The sequence below is a fragment of the Ostrea edulis genome, chromosome 2, assembly GCF_947568905.1.
Source record: "Ostrea edulis chromosome 2, xbOstEdul1.1, whole genome shotgun sequence".
Classification (NCBI taxonomy): Eukaryota; Metazoa; Mollusca; class Bivalvia; order Ostreida; family Ostreidae; genus Ostrea; species Ostrea edulis.
The window spans coordinates 4,648,068-4,666,804 of record NC_079165.1 but is presented as its reverse complement, the minus strand read 5'-3'; the positions used below and the strand labels follow the sequence as shown (position 1 = coordinate 4,666,804).

Sequence of the window (18,737 nt, the reverse complement as noted above, 5' to 3'; positions counted from 1 at the left end):
CTATAACACACACTACATGTATAATGTATGTACCAGCTTCTATAACACACACTACATGTACAATGTGTGTACCACCTTCTATAACACACACTACATGTACAATGTATGTATCAGCTTCTATAACACACACTACATGTATAATGTATGTACCAGCTTCTATAACACACACTACATGTACTATGTGTGTACCACCTTCTATACCACACACTACATGTACAATGTGTGTACCACCTTCTATAACACACACTACATGTACAATGTATGTATCAGCTTCTATAACACACACTACATGTATAATGTATGTACCAGCTTCTATAACACACACTACATGTATAATGTATGTACCAGCTTCTATAACACACACTACATGTACAATGTGTGTACCACCTTCTATAACACACACTACATGTACAATGTGTGTACCACCTTCTATAACACACACTACATGTACAATGTATGTATCAGCTTCTATAACACACACTACATGTACAACGTATGTACCAGCTTCTATAACACACACTACATGTATAATGTATGTACGTATGTACCAGTTTCTATAACACACACTACATGTACAATGTATGTACGTATGTACCAGCTTTTATAACACACACTACATGTACAATGTATGTAACAGCTTCTATAACACACACTACATGTACAATGTGTGTACCAGCTTATATAACACACACTACATGTACAATGTGTGTACCACCTTCTATAACACACACTACATGTACAATGTGTGTACGTATGTACCAGCTTCTATAACACACACAACATGTACAATGTATGTACCAGCTTCTATAACACACACTTCATTTACAATGTATGTACCAGCTTCTACAACACACACTACATGTACAATGTATGTACCAGCTTCTATAACACACACTACATGTACAATGTGTGTACGTATGTAACAGCTTCTATAACACACACTCCATGTACAATGTGTGTACCACCTTCTATAACACACACTACATGTACAATGTGTGTACCACCTTCTATAACACACACTACATGTACTATGTATGTACGTATGTACCAGCTTCTACAACACACACAACATGTACAATGTATGTACGTATGTACCAGCTTCTATAACACACACTACATGTACAATGTGTGTACGTATGTAACTGCTTCTATAACACACACAACATGTACAATGTATGTAACTGCTTCTACAACACACACAACATGTACAATGTATGTACCAGCTTTTATAACACACACTACATGTACAATGTATGTACCAGCTTCTATAACACACACTACATGTACAATGTGTGTACCAGCTTCTATAACACACACTACATGTACAATGTATGTACCAGCTTCTATAACACACACTCCATGTACAATGTATGTACCAGCTTCTATAACACATACTACATGTACAATGTGTGTACGTATGTAACAGCTTCTATAACACACACAACATGTACAATGTATGTACGTATGTACCAGCTTCTATAACACACACTACATGTGCAATGTATGTACGTATGTACCAGCTTCTATAACACACACTACATGTACAATGTATGTACCAGCTTCTATAACACACACTACATGTACAATGTATGTACGTATGTACCAGCTTCTATAACACACACTACATGTACAATGTATGTACGTATGTACCAGCTTCTATAACACACACTACATGACAATGTATGTACGTATGTACCAGCTTCTATAACACACACTACATGTACAATGTATGTACGTACGTACCAGCTTCTATAACACACACTACATGTACAATGTATGTACGTACGTACCTGCTTCTATAACACACACTACATGTACAATGTATGTACGTATGTACCAGCTTCTATAACACACACTACATGTACAATATATGTACGTATGTACCAGCTTCTTTTCGCACCAGTTCGTGGTACCAGTGCCTCAATCTGATTAAAACCAGATCCTGAGATCCGCTCACAATCGCTACACTAGGATCTGACGTAACCCCATAGGGGGTCATATCCGCATGACCTTTCGCTTGGAATATTCATGAGAACTATCAGCCAGTCAGATTGCGCCATACAGACAACGATGGCTATTTAGGCGGTTCCTGGTAATTCGTAAACAAATTGCTGTAAACTCTCTCCCACGAAGTTTATTCCACACTGTAAACTTGTATATTCTCGCAAACGTATTTCAAAACTTTCGCAATAATGCCTAATCTATTCCGTTCATTCAAACAACAAAACGTACGATATGAAATATACCCAAATTAAATTAATTGTGAATTCAGATTTATGTATGAATTGGGACGGGTACGAATTGAATAGTTTTCAAGATGGTTTACTTAAATAACGTGAGGAATATAACGCCAGTCGACGTAAACGGTGCATTGTGACGTCGCATCTAGCTGCGATATGTTTTCTTTCAAACCAAACAATCGCAGCCATTTTCCTTGAATTGTGAACTCCATTGGGATTTTTTAGCGTTTGAATGAAAGAAAACCCGCAGAGAAAACAACATGTTTTGACAGGTGTGCAGTCGTCTGTCAAACGCGAAGCCTTTTTTTTTTTTTTTTTTTTTTTTTTTTTGTGCATCTTTAACGTAAATAATGACGCAAAGGTTCATGGGAGAAAAATTATCGTTGGTATAAATCGACAGGGTCAATTTGATTGGCTTAACGAAAGGTCATGCGGACGTGACCCTATATGGGGTTACGTCAGATCCTAGTGTAGCGATCTAAGTGAGCGGATCTCAGGATCTGGTTTTAATCAGATTGCCAGTGCCCCAAACTTCCCGTCGAGGTCTCATTACGTCACCTACGAATAGACCTCTCCTGTGTGACGCAATACAATATACAGATTTGTATATTGTGAGTCCGCGATTATCACGCAGGCAAATAACACTAAAGAAGTAGTTCGTAGTTAAAAGTTTGAAGATATTGATATTAAGAGCATTAATATAAAAGTATGGATTTTATTTTAAACATAAAATGATCAAAGATCATTAAAAAGTAGGGAGACTCTGTTCAAGTTATTGTGAAGAGTAATGAACTTGATGTTTACGTTCTTGTTTTGAAAGTTGAGTACGTTTGATTGTATGTTTTTTTCGTCATTGTACAGTGACGTCACACAGTATACGCGGCCTAAGAAATCGCTATCCCATAATGCCTAAGTGGAAGAGTTTGGTTTGTGAGCAAACGAACTCTGGCGGAAGTTTGACCAGTGCCCCTGTCATTCATCCGGAAAGTTATTTTCAGAGTGTTTTTATATCTTTTAAGTTGATAGTTAATTATCTATTGATTCTTTAAGATCTTTCTGTTTAACACTGGAGAAATGATTTTCAGTTTCAAAAGTTTATTGATCATCTGTTATTTCTTAAAAATCATTCTGTTTAGCCGTGGAAATATCCAGTTTCTTTGATTTCCAATTGAAAGTTAATCGTTTATTATGCTGTATGTAAGTAAATACATACATTCGTGAATCTGAATCTAGACCACAGAAGCACTCTACGGTGCTAGTCACGCTGTACGGTGCTAGAGTCACGCTGTACGGAAATATAGTCACACTGTACGGTGCTAGAGTCACACTGTACGATGATAGAGTCACACTGTACGGTGCTAGAGTCACGCTGTACGGTGCTATAATCACACTGTACGGTACTAGAGTCACACTGTACGGTGCTAGAGTCACGCTGTACGGTGCTAGAGTCACGCTGTACGGTGCTAGAGTCACGCTGTACGGTGCTAGAGTCACACTGTACGGTGCTAGAGTCACGCTGTACGGTGCTAGAGTCACGCTGTACGGTGCTAGAGTCACACTGTACGGTGCTAGAGTCACGCTGTACGGTGCTAGAGTCACGCTGTACGGTGCTAGAGTCACGCTGTACGGTGCTAGAGTCACGCTGTACGGTGCTAGAGTCACGCTGTACGGTGCTAGAGTCACGATGTACGGTACTAGAGTCACGCTGTACGGTGCTAGAGTCACGCTGTACGGTGCTAGAGTCACGATGTACGGTACTAGAGTCACGCTGTACGGTGCTAGAGTCACGCTGTACGGTGCTAGAGTCACGCTGTACGGTGCTATAATCACACTGTACGGTACTAGAGTCACACTGTACGGTGCTAGAGTCACGCTGTACGGTGCTAGAGTCACGCTGTACGGTGCTAGAGTCACACTGTACGGTGCTAGAGTCACGCTGTACGGTGCTAGAGTCACGCTGTACGGTGCTAGAGTCACGCTGTACGGTGCTAGAGTCACGATGTACGGTGCTAGAGTCACGATGTACGGTGCTAGAGTCACGCTGTACGGTGCTAGAGTCACGCTGTACGGTGCTAGAGTCACGATGTACGGTGCTAGAGTCACGCTGTACGGTGCTAGAGTCACACTGTACGGTGCTAGAGTCACACTGTACGGTGCTAGAGTCACGCTGTACGGTGCTAGAGTCACGATGTACGGTGCTAGAGTCACACTGTACGGTGCTAGAGTCACGCTGTACGGTGCTAGAGTCACGCTGTACGGTGCTAGAGTCACACTGTACGGTACTAGAGTCACACTGTACGGTGCTAGAGTCACGCTGTACGGTGCTAGAGTCACGCTGTACGGTGCTAGAGTCACGCTGTACGGTGCTAGAGTCACGCTGTACGGTGCTAGAGTCACGATGTACGGTGCTAGAGTCACACTGTACGGTACTAGAGTCACACTGTACGGTGCTAGAGTCACGCTGTACGGTGCTAGAGTCACGCTGTACGGTGCTAGAGTCACGCTGTACGGTGCTAGAGTCACGCTGTACGGTGCTAGAGTCACGATGTACGGTGCTAGAGTCAATCTGATCATTTATATAAAGGTCGTTGTGGTTTCCTCACACCACAAACTCTACATCGAGCAATGGATTGATTTTCTGCATGTGATTACCGCACACAGTCAAACTTTAATTTCAAGAATCTGATGAAAATCCGATACGTGATTTAATTGGCTGTCGTGGCATTGGTTTTATTAGTTATTGTCAACATCAGACAATGAATGACCCGGGGGGAGGGGGAGGCAATGTTTGCAAAAATATGTAGTGCACGAGGTTTAAAACTTTTCGTCTTCATTTTTTAAGCACTGATACATAGTTCATCTACGTTATGTATTACGTATATAGAGAGAAACAGTTTGTAACGAATCATTAACATACTATGTGTCCGCGGTACGTTTATTATGACACAGAACACTCGTTCCAACACTTACTTTTCAATATCCACATTTAAAACAATTTGACTATTATAATTCCTGTATCTATTTTGCACGTCTGTAAAAACAAATTCTCATTGTGCTTCCGACATGTAAAATATTTAAATCTACCTCCAAAAAAAACAAACAAAAAAACCCCTGACGACAGGCCTCTCTGAAGAGTCTGTACTTTTCATTAATATTTCATTTGTTTTTGTTTTATTGCATGAAAAGATCCGAACACGATAACAGTCTCCCAGTATGAGTTAAGGAATACATGTATTATATTTTTTTGCGTCCCAAGGATGTGATGACCGCCTACCACCGTATAGAGCTCAGTTTAGTTTACCTCGTGTAAAGTTCCACAAACAATATGTGACTCGCTCGTCAAAACCCCGTATCGCTGCGTACACAACCATTTTGAAATTTCAATCTCAGCAGGATGTGCAATAGAGAACACGGAATATCGTTTACATAACGTTTTTGTAGTAAGTTGGCAATTTAGAGTAATTCAATTTGTCTCGTACCAGCAAGGTGGGTCGACCCTGTCGTCTGAAGAACAAAAGCAGCCCATTCTGCCCCCATTTCTTTAATCTTTGATCTCTGGAAAGAAAGGCCTTCTTACAGAATTAAATTCTATCTCGTGGGGTCTGATTTAAATATATATATTTACATGATATAAATGTATTATTTTATTATTTCAAAGTAAAGGATTTACGCCATGTATTCTAGAATTGGCAAACAGTCGTGTTTTCATTAAAGTGGCCTGAATGATGTGCGATACGGACAAATCGTAGCAATATCTTGTTTTATAGCATCTATACTAAAAGGAATTTATCAATATCCAAAAGACAAGAAATAATTCTTCTATAGCTGGGTCACGTTATTGATTACAACTTCATCAAAAACGCACATAAAAGTGAAAACAACCAAGTGTAAAGTACTAAGTTTAATGAGGCGGCTCTCTCTCTCAACGTCGGGCTCGGATTGGCTGACGGTTTTCTGTCGCAGGCAGCGGACGGTGTTAACGAGGCAAATACAGCCGAGGCGTTCGATCCAATGATGCGTTAGCTTTCGCTGGAAATCGACATTGTGTATATAATTCCGAAGCCAATATTGAAAAAGTTGCAAAATTCAGTTATCCGGGAAGGGAGAGAACAGTATATTAATCAGAGTCTGAGATAGTTTGGATTAAGATTAAATCGCCTTCGTTTTGTGTGTTTTGCGGACAATTTTAAAAAAAATCAGGATTAAACATCTTTGTTAGAAGGAAATATTTGTACATTTTTATTTTTGAAGAATTTTATCCAAGGCACTATGGTGTAAGAAACAGATTGACGCTAACATTGGTTACATGCACCGGAGAGTATCATTTTCATATAATCAGAAACATTACTGAACATGTCGCTGAACTTCTCCGGCGATTTAGGTTCTAGTACTACAAACAGTATGATCGATTTTAAGAACTTTTCAGTTTGGAATGATAGCTATCCGGAAATGCTTGCTGATGGCGATAATCGCACCACTTTTGATCGGTCGACAATGTACAAAACCTGGTCCCCACCACCATTGACCACGGCAGGTTACATCGTCATACCAATCTACATCTTGATATTTTGTGTGGCTGTAATCGGAAACGTGCTGGTTATTCTCACCTTAATCCAGAATAAACGAATGCGAACCGTGACCAATGTCCTTCTTCTGAATTTGTCCTTAAGTGACCTACTGTTGGCGGTATTTTGTATGCCGTTTACTGTGATTCCCATGTTGTTGAAGAACTTTATTTTTGGGGAACCTCTTTGCATAATGATCAGGTATTTTCAAGGTAAGTGACTCCAGTTTTATTTTTCCGACAGTCATTGTTTAAAATTTACGTTATATATAAGTATGCACTCACTTTTTCGAATTTTTAAACCTCATCTTATTAAAAATATACTTTTACTGAATGACCCATAAATTTTATGTCCATGTTATGCATTTTGGAAGAAAATAGATTGCATTATTTCTGTAAATGGCCTGGCACCAGTAAGCCTTTGATAGAGATGAAAGCAAAAGATAACTAATCTATTCTAGCTGGGTTTTAAAAAACAAAACAAAAACCAAATACAGGTAGATGACGTAACGCGGGTGTGAGAGTGGATTTGAAGGGTCCTACTAAGCTAGGTCGGAGCGTCCACTCGTTAATAATTCCTCCTGATTACGTTTCTATTTAGATGACCTGGTTCTATTCAGTGTGTTGAATTCAAGCTCGTATTCTTTATCGCTGTTGCATAGCACAGCCAAAGTTCGAGCCAGGTGCACTCAGGAGATGTTCTTTAAAATTCGCACTATTGCTTGCTAGCATATAAATGTATTTTAAGATCGACTGAGTTGTATAGGAGATGTATTTTTCATGGCGGGCGTGACCGGTCGACAGGGGATGCTTACTCCCCTTGGGCACCTGATCTCACCTCTTGTGTGTCCAGGGGTCCGTGTTTGCTCAACTCTTGATTTTGTATTCTTTATAAAGTAAAGAGATTAATCACTGTTCGTTATCTTCACTTTTTCATTTTTGTTCTACTTCCCTGGGCCATCGTATACTGCACGCATGAGTATATTGCAAAGGGTTTTGGTGTGGGCCACTTCACATCCTCAGGGCCGTAAATTAACCTTCAATTTGGAGGAGGCAGGAAATTAGGCGGGGGTCTGGGGGCCGCCCAGGCCCCCAGACGCTGAGCACATTTTGTGCATACTGAACACGTTTCGTGCAAAATCCTTGATTCTAGGGCCTTCTAAGATGTTACTTGACTAACTCATTCTAAAAGAAAGATTTGGAATGCTTTTTAAGGGAGGTATCATGTTCTTAGTTATTGGAAACAACATAAATTCTAATGAACTTTAAATTTTAATTTTTTTTGGCTCAAAAGTTGGAGGAGGCAGCTGCCTCCTCCGCCTCCATGTAATTTACGGCCCTGATCCTCGTTTTGTTTGAAATAAGGTATCCCCCCCCAAAAAAAAAATATCTCCAAACAATATAATCCTACATTCAATTTAAAACAAAGAGAGCTTATTTCATGAATACTTTATAAACAGATACGTTCGTTTTACACATTAATAGGAAAAGTTCTACTCACATGCATTTTTTCTAACGAGCATTGCACGTTAGGCCTTATATGGACGAGTTCATTGCTGATTAGAGGGGTTGATGGTTAAGACATACCCCATAACATAAATGAATATATAAATTCAATAGACCAATGTTAATTGCGCAAATTTAATTTTATCAAACCAAACTAAAATTTAAAAAAAAAAAAAAGCAGCGGAATTACATTTATGTATACAGTAATTAATTACTTTTATCTTTAAATGTTTGAAAAAGTTCAACTCCTCCAAGAGTATATTCTGTACTTTGATTAAATTTAGAAGTCACCTGATGTTATGATTTGACTACAGATACATTTATGTAACTTGCGGTCAATACACACATTTTGTAATTTCCGGTCAATGACACTGTTGAGATTATTCGTTACATGTAGATACCGTGTTCCAGACTTTTCAAAAACATACGGAATTAACATCCGCGAGTAATAGCTGAAGATGTGTTATAAAATACTCTGTGTGATATTAAGAAATGCGATTAAGTCGATCAATTTTAAATAGATGGGTTGGCATGTAGTTATATGACGTTGATGCGATTAATAATTCGGTAATTCAATTTCTTCACAGATTGTTTCCGAAAGTCGTCAGTAAACCGCTTCCGTATTTCACATGTTTTACCGCGATATATCCGAACCCCCAGGAATAAAATACGCCATGATATCGGTATTTCGTGGTGATCTGTGATAAAACCCCAGAGCGCTCAATTCCCCGTCATTAAATTTGCGTTATATCCGTAGTGCTATTAGAAACATCAGTGTAAAAAATGTGATTTATGAAAGGATCATCATAAGTTCTATGTGTCGGGCCATCTGCTGGCCGTAACTTTCACTTGGTGCTTTAAAATTGTTTACCCATTTCGTGTAAATAAAAATTAAATATAGAATATTAAACGAAATGAAACACGGGTTTTGATTGTGAGACGAGTCGAAGCAATGTACGCTTTATCAGACGGCCGTCCTCAGAAGAGGACGTGGTGCCAGTTTTATATTTGTTTCACTTTTACTGCAGGCAGTGAACTCTATTCACACGGTGTGACCATTCCCATATTCGAACCATATCCTCGCGCACACAGTACCAATAGCATCAAAACCGCTAAACCAACACAACTGTTTATCCCAATACAACAATTTTAATAACAATATTCATGATAACTTGCCATTCATACAGATGTCTCGCAGCAAATTATCAATGTTTGGTTAATGAAAAAACAATCTATTTGCATATGCATTTTTATACCTGAATTAATCGACCAGTAATACTTCATTTTGACGTTTCAGTCATTTTGTATAAAATAATTACATAATTTTGTCTCCTTATTGCACACTGGTAATCTACATTTTTATGACCAATTGTAACACGTATAATGTATATTTCACTGCGTGAGTGCACCTACTCTTACTCTGGTTTCCCGCCATGTGAAGATTTTGGTTTCCCGCCATATAAAAATTTTCTCGTAGTGTGTGATTTTCTTTTCTTTTTTTAAACTCGTGGTTGATTATTTTTGTAGGTTCTAATTCACTGCCAGCGGATAAATTCGGGATAGTGTAAAAAACCAAATGAAATCAAAATTTTATGTCAATTTATTTATGCACTCGGTTACCGCAATAGTAACCAATAAGCAGAGGCCCATGGACCTTAACGCTCACCTGAGTGTCATACAGATTATAATTCACTCTAGAATTGCATGCCGCCGGTGCATCTTTCAAACCTGGAAAACTACAACAAAATATAATCTGGAAGAATAATGCTGGCTTTTAAGAAGTTGGTTAAAAGATCAGAGTTCATGGTCTTGCTCTAAACAACCTCAGTGCCCTATGTCGGCTTCAAAAGTATACTCATTTATAAAGTTACAGAGTTTTGGCCCTACACCCAAACCCCACCCAGGGTCCATGAATTTCACAAATTTGGGTACAACATTATCTCCTCATTTTCAATAATTTGGTGTACAGGAGTTCACAAAAATATTTAAAGAAAAACGAAATTTCACTATATGAAATTGTATTTCGTTATATATACATGTATATATGTGTTTGAAACTACATTTCCATTGGCCCGTGTTTGCCCAACGCTTAATTTTGTATTCTTTATATATAGGAGTTATGGGATTGATCAGTATTTGTTATCTTCACCTTTTCATGAGCCGCAGAGCCCTGCTGTAGAGACACTGCTCTCGTCCAAGGGGTCTTTAATTTTACTGTTTGGTAGAATTATTCTTCCTCCTCATTACAATACATACAAATTGTCCGGTACAGGAAGTCATTAAGGTATTCAATGTACATTGTATAACGATCATACTTCATATCTAATAAATGGATGGTGTGATTTTTGTAATCATGGTATCATTTTGAAGGGTTCATCACATAAAAATAACCCACTATTGGAATTTTCAAAATTTTGATTATCGTTTGATTTATTTCACCTTGAATTTTACACTGCAGTCTATGAAAAGAACATGTTTTATTAAAATATTCTGAAAAGAAAATTAATCATATTTTAATACAAATCTGTTGGTAAAAAGTTGCATGCACTTTCTTTTCGTGAAAATATGAAATCAAATTAATCATTTACCACAGATATGTTTAGAAAATTAGATCTGTCTCAATTTCATCAAGGGTTAATAACTCTTCCAAAAATTCTCAAGTGCAAATTGATCGACTTCTAGTCATTTACCAGTCATGTAAATTTGATGTTTTTCACTTTCATCATTATTTTAATAAATAATTAATACTAAATCTTGATTTTAAATCGTTCAAAATTGTTCAATCCCCCTTCGTTATACACTGAATACGTTAAAAGATAGCTTTGGTCACACCCTTTACCTCTTATGGGGATAGAGACCACGACATTTACAGTTTGTGTTCCCTAATTCCGTCGGTGTTATCTGCCAAAATTGGTTGAAGTTGGCCTCATAGAATGTTAAAGTACAAGTATGTCGGGAACCAATGACAACGGGTCACCTTAGTGACACAAATGACTTAAAATCTTGACTAAAAGGAGACGTTTATAAGATCTAAATACCCCAGTGTCACCATACCTCATCTGACAGAACAGCACAACACGAATCCATAATATTCAACTTGATTGAGCCAAAATGACTTTCCTTGTTTTCAGTACTTTACAATTAGATCCTGTGTGTCACTAAGTAAACCATCTTACTCGCTTGGCATATGCCATTACCTAATTAGTGTTATCTAACGGTTAGCGTTAGACAAATTCAAGTGCCGATATTTAGCATAGCGTCTCTCGCCCATTTTATTTGTGGTAAAGCATCGGTAAATGTCTAGTTTGTATTTCAGCTCCTCGGAAGAGACAGTGATTTATGATTACAAATTCTTGTTTGTTTCATTGATAAAAGACGTTACTGGAAATGGAAACCACTGGGTTGAATGAACTAAAATACCAACTTTTAATTAAGAATGCGTTCAAATCTACAAAGCTTTCATTTTTCATCTATTTTTCTTTTCATAGATGACTTTTAAGTTCCAAGTGTATGAAAAAACATTACAAATGGGTATTTTTTGAATTACGAAAATGAAGCAACATAGGAAGAAAGCTTCTGTATATTAAACGAGTTTTTACAAAAGCGGCTCACATGAAGAGACGAAACAGTATTTGAGAGAAAGTCAAAAGGTTTGGATTAAGCTTACAAGTCTGGCAAGAAAATGATATTTTTTTAACATGTAGTACATTGTACATGTACTAATATATATTTATCAAACGTTTGAATGAATGAGAAGTTTTGTCATTATAATAAAGTAGGGAGTAGATTCAAAGCTTATAAAACGTACGAGTCCATTCAACAGAAAACTGGAAATGTATCACAACGTGCAAAGTATGGAAATGCAAAGGAATTGCATTTTGTCAATAGCGGGGGTATGTTATAAAGTCAACAAAGGCATTGTTGTTCAAGGACGCATTAGTAGGAATCCGAGGCGTGTTATTGGATTTCTTTTCATAAGCAGGACACAGAAAATGCCTCTTCATCCCTTGGTAGAAATATAACATTATATCAGATAAAGGGATTACCTACACCGTGCTTTGTCCCGTGGAATCACATTCCGTGTATTTGAGCCAAATTGAGGTTTGCTTTATGGACCCCACAATTACGGAAGGTTGCCTCTATAAGACCGGTATGCTGTATTCTTTCCTTGATGGATTAAATTTGTGGAAATTAGGCGTAATAATCTTTCTTTCTGCTCACAAATACGTATTGAGCTGTGTAACAGAAAGGCTTGCTTTGAAACAGATGCTCAAAAATGCATGTATATGTATTAACGAAATTTGATGTCAAATACTATCAGGAAAATAAAAGCTATGGATTCCGTAACTTCATCAAAATACTAAGACATAACGGCGATAGAAAAAGTGAATCATTTCAAAGATTTCGTTATTGAGCTCAAACTTTCACCTGACTGACGGAAGTATATAATGCTCTGTAAAATACCACCGGGATTTAACGTTAAAGTTCATGTAGGCAGATCATCTGCTTGGTGCAGCAATCTCAAGTCGATTATCTCCACGAAAGATATTAACTTCCTTTCTACAAGTGATTTGTTTTTAATTTGGTTTGAGATTTTTTTTTCTGTAAGAGAAGACAATTTTTTTGGGAGAATTTAATTGTGTGATTCGGGAATTGAATGTCTTCAGTAACCGCGTTTTTCCTTTATCTTGCACATTTTATGACATCAAAAAATTTCATTTTGGCACATCCAAAATATTTAGACATTTTACCAGGGCGTATTAATATTTGGATAGATAAGTACATTTCTTTAACTGTGACGGTAGCTGAAAGATTTAAGAATCGCTGATTGAATGTGATGCTCTAACTCAACGATTTACACCATCAGAAAATCTGTCTGTTGTCGATGATAGAATACAGGGATTATATTGGAAATAATATGATATTAAAAATTGATATCTAATCTGTATTGCATTAGACATCATTCCTTCATCTTTAAGTTCTTCGAGTAATAATTCATATAAAACAATATTTTTGCCCCATGTCGATTTGTATCCAATGACACCAAAAAACGTAACGTTATTACACGAGAAATGCTTTAGTGTTATATCGAATCCCATGATTTGATTAATACCTTCCCTTATGCCAGGATGTGCTCACCATTAAATAACATATCGTATCAAACACCAGGACCATCATGACGTCATTTTATTGAGTACCACCATTTCATGAAATTCCGAGCGTGTAACTGTATAATTGCCCGTGTATCTTTTCACTCGTGATCGGTCAACTGGTAAAGCTGACCGTATACGCATGCGTCTTATTTTTACAAATCTAAGCGTGTTATTTTTAGATGAAAATTTGAAAACGCGTTCATTTTTCCAGTATTTAATATCAGATACCGCTTGCTAGTAAACTGACACACTCATGTTGGGCCCTGCTGTTAAAGTGTCGATATGTAAGGCTGTAAAATTGCCATTCATGAATTTGTAACCTTGACCCCTATATCTAATGCATTTCTTTTTTTTTTCCCTTGACCTAACTATGTACCAAATACAAAGATGGAACAATGTTCAAGCCATACAGCCCCCCCCCCCCCCAAAAAAAACAATTGTGACCTTCTGACGTCAGAATTTAAAGGTGTCCTTCATTTGATTAAATATACCGACACATTCCAATCTGTAACCCATTGATAAGTGTGCATGAATAAATTTTCAATTCAATAGCTGCAGGAATAGCCAAAAAAAGCGTTTGCACGGAGGGACGATTAGATTTCACTTAAGAAGGCATATCCCAAATAAAATGAATTGATAGCTGATATAGTATACATATATATATATATATATATATATATATATATATAATATGTATGTTGCAAAATTTCATGTTTGTTACCGTTTCGAAACTGGTATGCCACCCCTATTTTTGTCCGATATCTAGTATGCACATGGCGCTACAGATAGAAGCATGAAAACCAAACAAACCATTTTGAGATCATAAAAAACAAGATTTTAAAAATTTCACTATATAACAAATAAAAACATTTAAATATTTTTTGTATTTGTAGGTGTTTCTATTTGTATTTGTAGGTGTGTCTATTTGTATTTGTAGGTGTGTCTATTTGTATTTGTAGGTGTGTCTATTTGTATTTGTAGGTGTGTCTATTTGTATTTATAGGAGTTGATATTTGTAGGTGTGTCTATTTCTATTTGTAGGTGTGTCTATAGCGGTGAGTTGCTTCACTCTGGTGGCCTTGTCCTTGGAGCGATATTTTGCCATTTGTAAACCACTTGAGTCCAGATCGTGGCAAACTCTCTCACACTCTTACAAGACAATTATTGTGTGTTGGATCTTAGCCCTTTTAGTTATTATGCCCGTGCCGATCTACACAAAATATAGCTGGTTCCCTAAATATGACAGAGCAAAATGCCGGGAAAAATGGCCGAATCCTGATTCCGAGAAGGCGTACAGCATAATACTGCCGATCCTGCTTTTGGCGATTCCGTTGGTCGTCATGAGCCAGGCCTACGGAATGATAAGCATTACTTTGTGGACTGGGATCAAGCTTGACGAAAGGAGCGAAATCGGTAGGCATCACACAGTATAAATAGGTTCAGTTCTGTAATTTTAAAGCACATAAAGTACCATCTCAGATATCCATGATTCCCACATCCACACAGTACACTTACACTATAATGATTGTAGTATATCAGCACTTCTGTGACTCTGTATTGTACATGTAACCATTTGTGTGTTGTAATTTAACCGAATATCCTCTATACATTACAGAGGCCAGAAACGGGAAGACGACGGCGATAGACGAGGAGAAATCGTCATTTCTGCGGACAGACGATACGTCATCATCAAATGGTACTCCCATTTTCGCCACAAAGAAATTTGAAAATTGTGATACTATAAGATTAAATAAAAAATCGTGTAAAATACATTTGCGCGGAGGAATACGACAGACAAACGGAGAAAAAAGTAGGGCGTCCAAAAAGCGTGTTATTAAGATGTTATTTGCTTTAGTTTTCGAGTTTTTCTTGTGTTTGACGCCATTCTTTGTGATCCATACTTGGATAATAGTTCACCCGAGTAGTGCCCGACAATACCTGTCTCCAGAGTTCCTTATGTTTGTCAATCTCCTGGCATATGTGTCAACCTGTTGCAATCCCGTGACATATTGTTTCATGAACAGGAACTTCAGACAGGGCTTTAAGTCCGTTTTCCGATGCATTCACAAGAAGCGGGAAAAGAGCGATATATCATTCTATATCAATGGCGGTTCCAGTATATCGAGAACGCACATGAGTCGAGTGCCATCTTACGACAAGATGCAACAGGAAATGGGTGACATGTAAATTTCATTAACCGGAAGCCAGTGAAGTAAACTACACCTCTCCGTGACAATTATCAGATGGGATGAATGAAACATAATGTACTTTAAGTTGATTCTTGTATATTTCTGGAGATCCAAATTGTAACGTTACTGACTTTTCATTCTCTGCGAGAGATAACTATCGTGATTGGTTATCAATGATTTAAGCAGGACCTTCTAGTCTATTTGTCACCAATTTTTGTGACATGATAACTTTAGTTTTCTTCATAAAGACTTTATATTCAGTTCTTAATGTAATAAATCTTTGGATTTATAGGTCACATGATGTAATTTCTATATGAACTCCGGATGATTATTATGACCTTGTTGTTGGGCTTTTGTCAGTTTTCAAGTAAATTCCGAAATATATGTATCGCGGTTTAAGAAAAAGTAATAACATATTATTTCTTAAAGATAAGTAGCTTGGCTGCTGTGAACCAAACGATTTTATGTACTATTGAATTAATCTAATATTTATTGCCTGTATATTCGCGGGATATTTTCATTTACTACATTAACACAGATTCAGCGACCGGTGTTTGAACACAGTGGGGTGGCTTTATTCTCCGTCAGCTTCGAGCATCAGATAAAGTTGTTTTGTGTTTGACCTGGGAGAAAACCCCCATCATATTCCATGTATTTTGTAGTAACTCAATTAGGGCCATAATTGCGCCCTGAATGATTTGAAATTTTTGAGATATGTTTATTATGTTGTTTTTTGTAGTCAACGCATTTTGTTTATTTATTAGTAACACATACTTTCGATAACCATAATAATCAATATACAATTTTCTAATTTTGACTTAATTCCCATGAAATTATTTTGGGGTGAGGAGTTTGAAGGTCCGAGTGACCTTCAGTGCTCCCTACATTTAAATCTCGGATACATGTATACATTGTATACACGAATGGATAAAATAATACCATAAAACACTTGTTCAACGAATTTAATTATTAGCTCACCTGAACTTAGCTTCCGCTGCCTGTCCGCAAACTTTCCTCATTTTTATCTTCTTCTCGAAAACTGCTGCGCAAATTTTAACCATATTTGGCAAAAATAATTCGGAAGTAAAGGAAATTAAAGTTTGTTCAAAGGAAAGACCAGGAGATGATCGATAAATAGTCAATAGATTAGAACATTTCTCAGGAACCACCGAAAGAGAAAAGCTAAAATTGGCATGAGACCTTCCATATACATGTACAAGTACTATCATACTTGTACATGTATATGGAAGGTCTCATGCCTCTATCAAGGTATTTAAGTCTGTTCAAACCAAATCCCTGGGGCCTTGATTGTGAAAATTACATAGGAATATTTGTTCAAACCAATGTCCCCGTGGCCTTGGTGTTTGAAAAAATTTACATAGGAATATTTCAAAACGTATAAGAATCTTAAGTGAAAACTTTGTAAAATTAGAGCGCAAACCTCCGATTGAAGTTTGTTTTTATTGACACCATACATACATACATGTACAAAACACACACACACATACATACATACTGGTGTAATTCTCTTTTACAGAGCCAGAAGGTTACAATTTGTCAATTCAAATACGCAAGCATATTCATGTGGTTCAGATTCAAGTTTCTTCCCCTCTACCACAAAAGAATATTAATATTTTACATGGGAATATAATATGTAGGAAATATAAACCAGAAGTTTACAAAATCTCGGTGTTTAACGTTTTACATAGGAACTCCTTTACACTCGTCTGCTTAAGAACCATAGGACGTAAAATTTTTAGAACCACATGGTTGCAGAAAGTAAAATTCTTAAGAATCAAAAAGTTACCGGAAGTACAATTCTTAAGAACCACATAAATACAGGAAGTAAAATTCTTAAGAACTCACAACCAAGCATATTCCAATTGGTTAACCGTCGTAAATGGCCGAAATATTGCCAAAACGGCAAAACACCGTGATCAATCAATCGTGACCAAAAGCATGCAGGAAGAAAAATTCGAATGGCCTCTATTAATAGATTGAAGTTTACGCCAACATTTAGCCCTGGCCCGGTCAGAATTGAAGTTTAACATTAGAAATATATACAAAAGGTAAATTATGATACCTACCCTACCACAACCCCCATTCAGGGTTGGACAAGTTTTAACTGGGAAAATACAATTGCTGAAGTGTAACCAATGTAGATAATAGGCTTCTTGTTATTGTTTTGAATTTATTTAAAGTCAGTTTATAAAAATGTAGTTAAGGCCACTTGCTACAAGCAAACTTTTTTCTAAACTGATGAAAATGGATATTAAATGTATGTTTATATAAGGAATTCATGGCATAGAATTAAAATTTTGTCAACTTTTTTTTTTTTTTTAACAAGGTTTTAAATGGGATAAACAATGTATCACAATTTTTAACATCATGCAAAATAAACAAGTTCCTAATATGTTGTGGATTTGATTTTTTTTTTTCTAATTACAACAGAAATAAGTCAAAAAGTATATATCAACCCAAACATCCAGTTTTTTTGTTCGTAGCACGTGTCCTTAATGATTTCCATTGTTGTTATAACCAATACATGTTTAATCTATTAAATTTGTTTCGAAATCAGAATCAGGTTTTGTGATATTTTGTAAAAGTCAGAATTTGAATGTTTGAATGAGTTTCAAATTATATATTTTTCCTTTGTTATTGCATTCACATTAAGTTAATCTCTGAATGAACAACATAATGAAATTCGGGTTTATAGTGAATACTTGGGATGAAAGGTGAAGATAGCGAACAGTGATCAATCTCATAACTCCTATAAGCAATACAAATTAGAAAGTTGGGCAAACACAGACTCATGGATATACCAGAGGTGGAATCAGGTGCCTAGGAGGAGTAAGCATCCCTTGTCGACCGGTCACACCCGCCGTGAACCCTGTATCTTGATCAGGTAAACAGAGTTGTACGGAATCAAAGTCAGTGTGCCAAGAACGGCTTAACAATCGATATGAAACAAGTCAAACAGCATTTGACTCAATGACAGGTTGTACTGGCAAACTACATTGTTACAACGACCATAAAATTTGCAAATGCTGACTGTATACGAGTGTTGAAACTCCTGTACCATCAA

General features: G+C 37.0%; 2 protein-coding genes across 2 annotated transcripts; one reads left to right on the top strand and one right to left on the bottom strand.

Annotated features, from left to right (window-relative positions):
• Window positions 1-3,495: 3,495 nt before the first annotated feature.
• On the bottom strand, window positions 3,496-5,915 carry LOC130052228 (uncharacterized). Its single transcript, XM_056156639.1, has 3 exons — window positions 5,911-5,915; window positions 5,720-5,795; window positions 3,496-4,806 (listed from the first exon to the last, which is right to left on the bottom strand). Exons 1-3 carry the CDS (start codon window positions 5,913-5,915, stop codon window positions 3,496-3,498), a joined length of 1,392 nt encoding a protein of 463 aa, XP_056012614.1.
• A 335-nt stretch (window positions 5,916-6,250) lies between these two features.
• Window positions 6,251-18,232, top strand: LOC125682034 (cholecystokinin receptor type A-like). The gene is made up of 3 exons (XM_048922404.2): window positions 6,251-7,017; window positions 14,505-14,876; window positions 15,079-18,232. The coding sequence occupies exons 1-3, from the start codon at window positions 6,594-6,596 to the stop codon at window positions 15,648-15,650; spliced, it is 1,368 nt and encodes a 455-aa protein (XP_048778361.1). The 5' UTR covers window positions 6,251-6,593; the 3' UTR covers window positions 15,651-18,232.
• Window positions 18,233-18,737: the final 505 nt, after the last annotated feature.

Bases quoted from the DNA above. Each gene is read 5' to 3' on its own strand.
- LOC130052228 (XM_056156639.1), bottom strand. The intron at 4,807-5,719 runs GTACGAGACAAA...ATAAATGATCAG, and splicing joins AGGGTCGACCCACCTTGCTG to ATTGACTCTAGCACCGTACA.
- LOC125682034 (XM_048922404.2), top strand. From the start codon at position 6,594: ATGTCGCTGAACTTCTCCGGCGATTTAGGTTCTAGTACTACAAACAGT. The intron at 7,018-14,504 runs GTAAGTGACTCC...TTCTATTTGTAG, and splicing joins AATGATCAGGTATTTTCAAG to GTGTGTCTATAGCGGTGAGT. The intron at 14,877-15,078 runs GTAGGCATCACA...TATACATTACAG, and splicing joins TGACGAAAGGAGCGAAATCG to AGGCCAGAAACGGGAAGACG.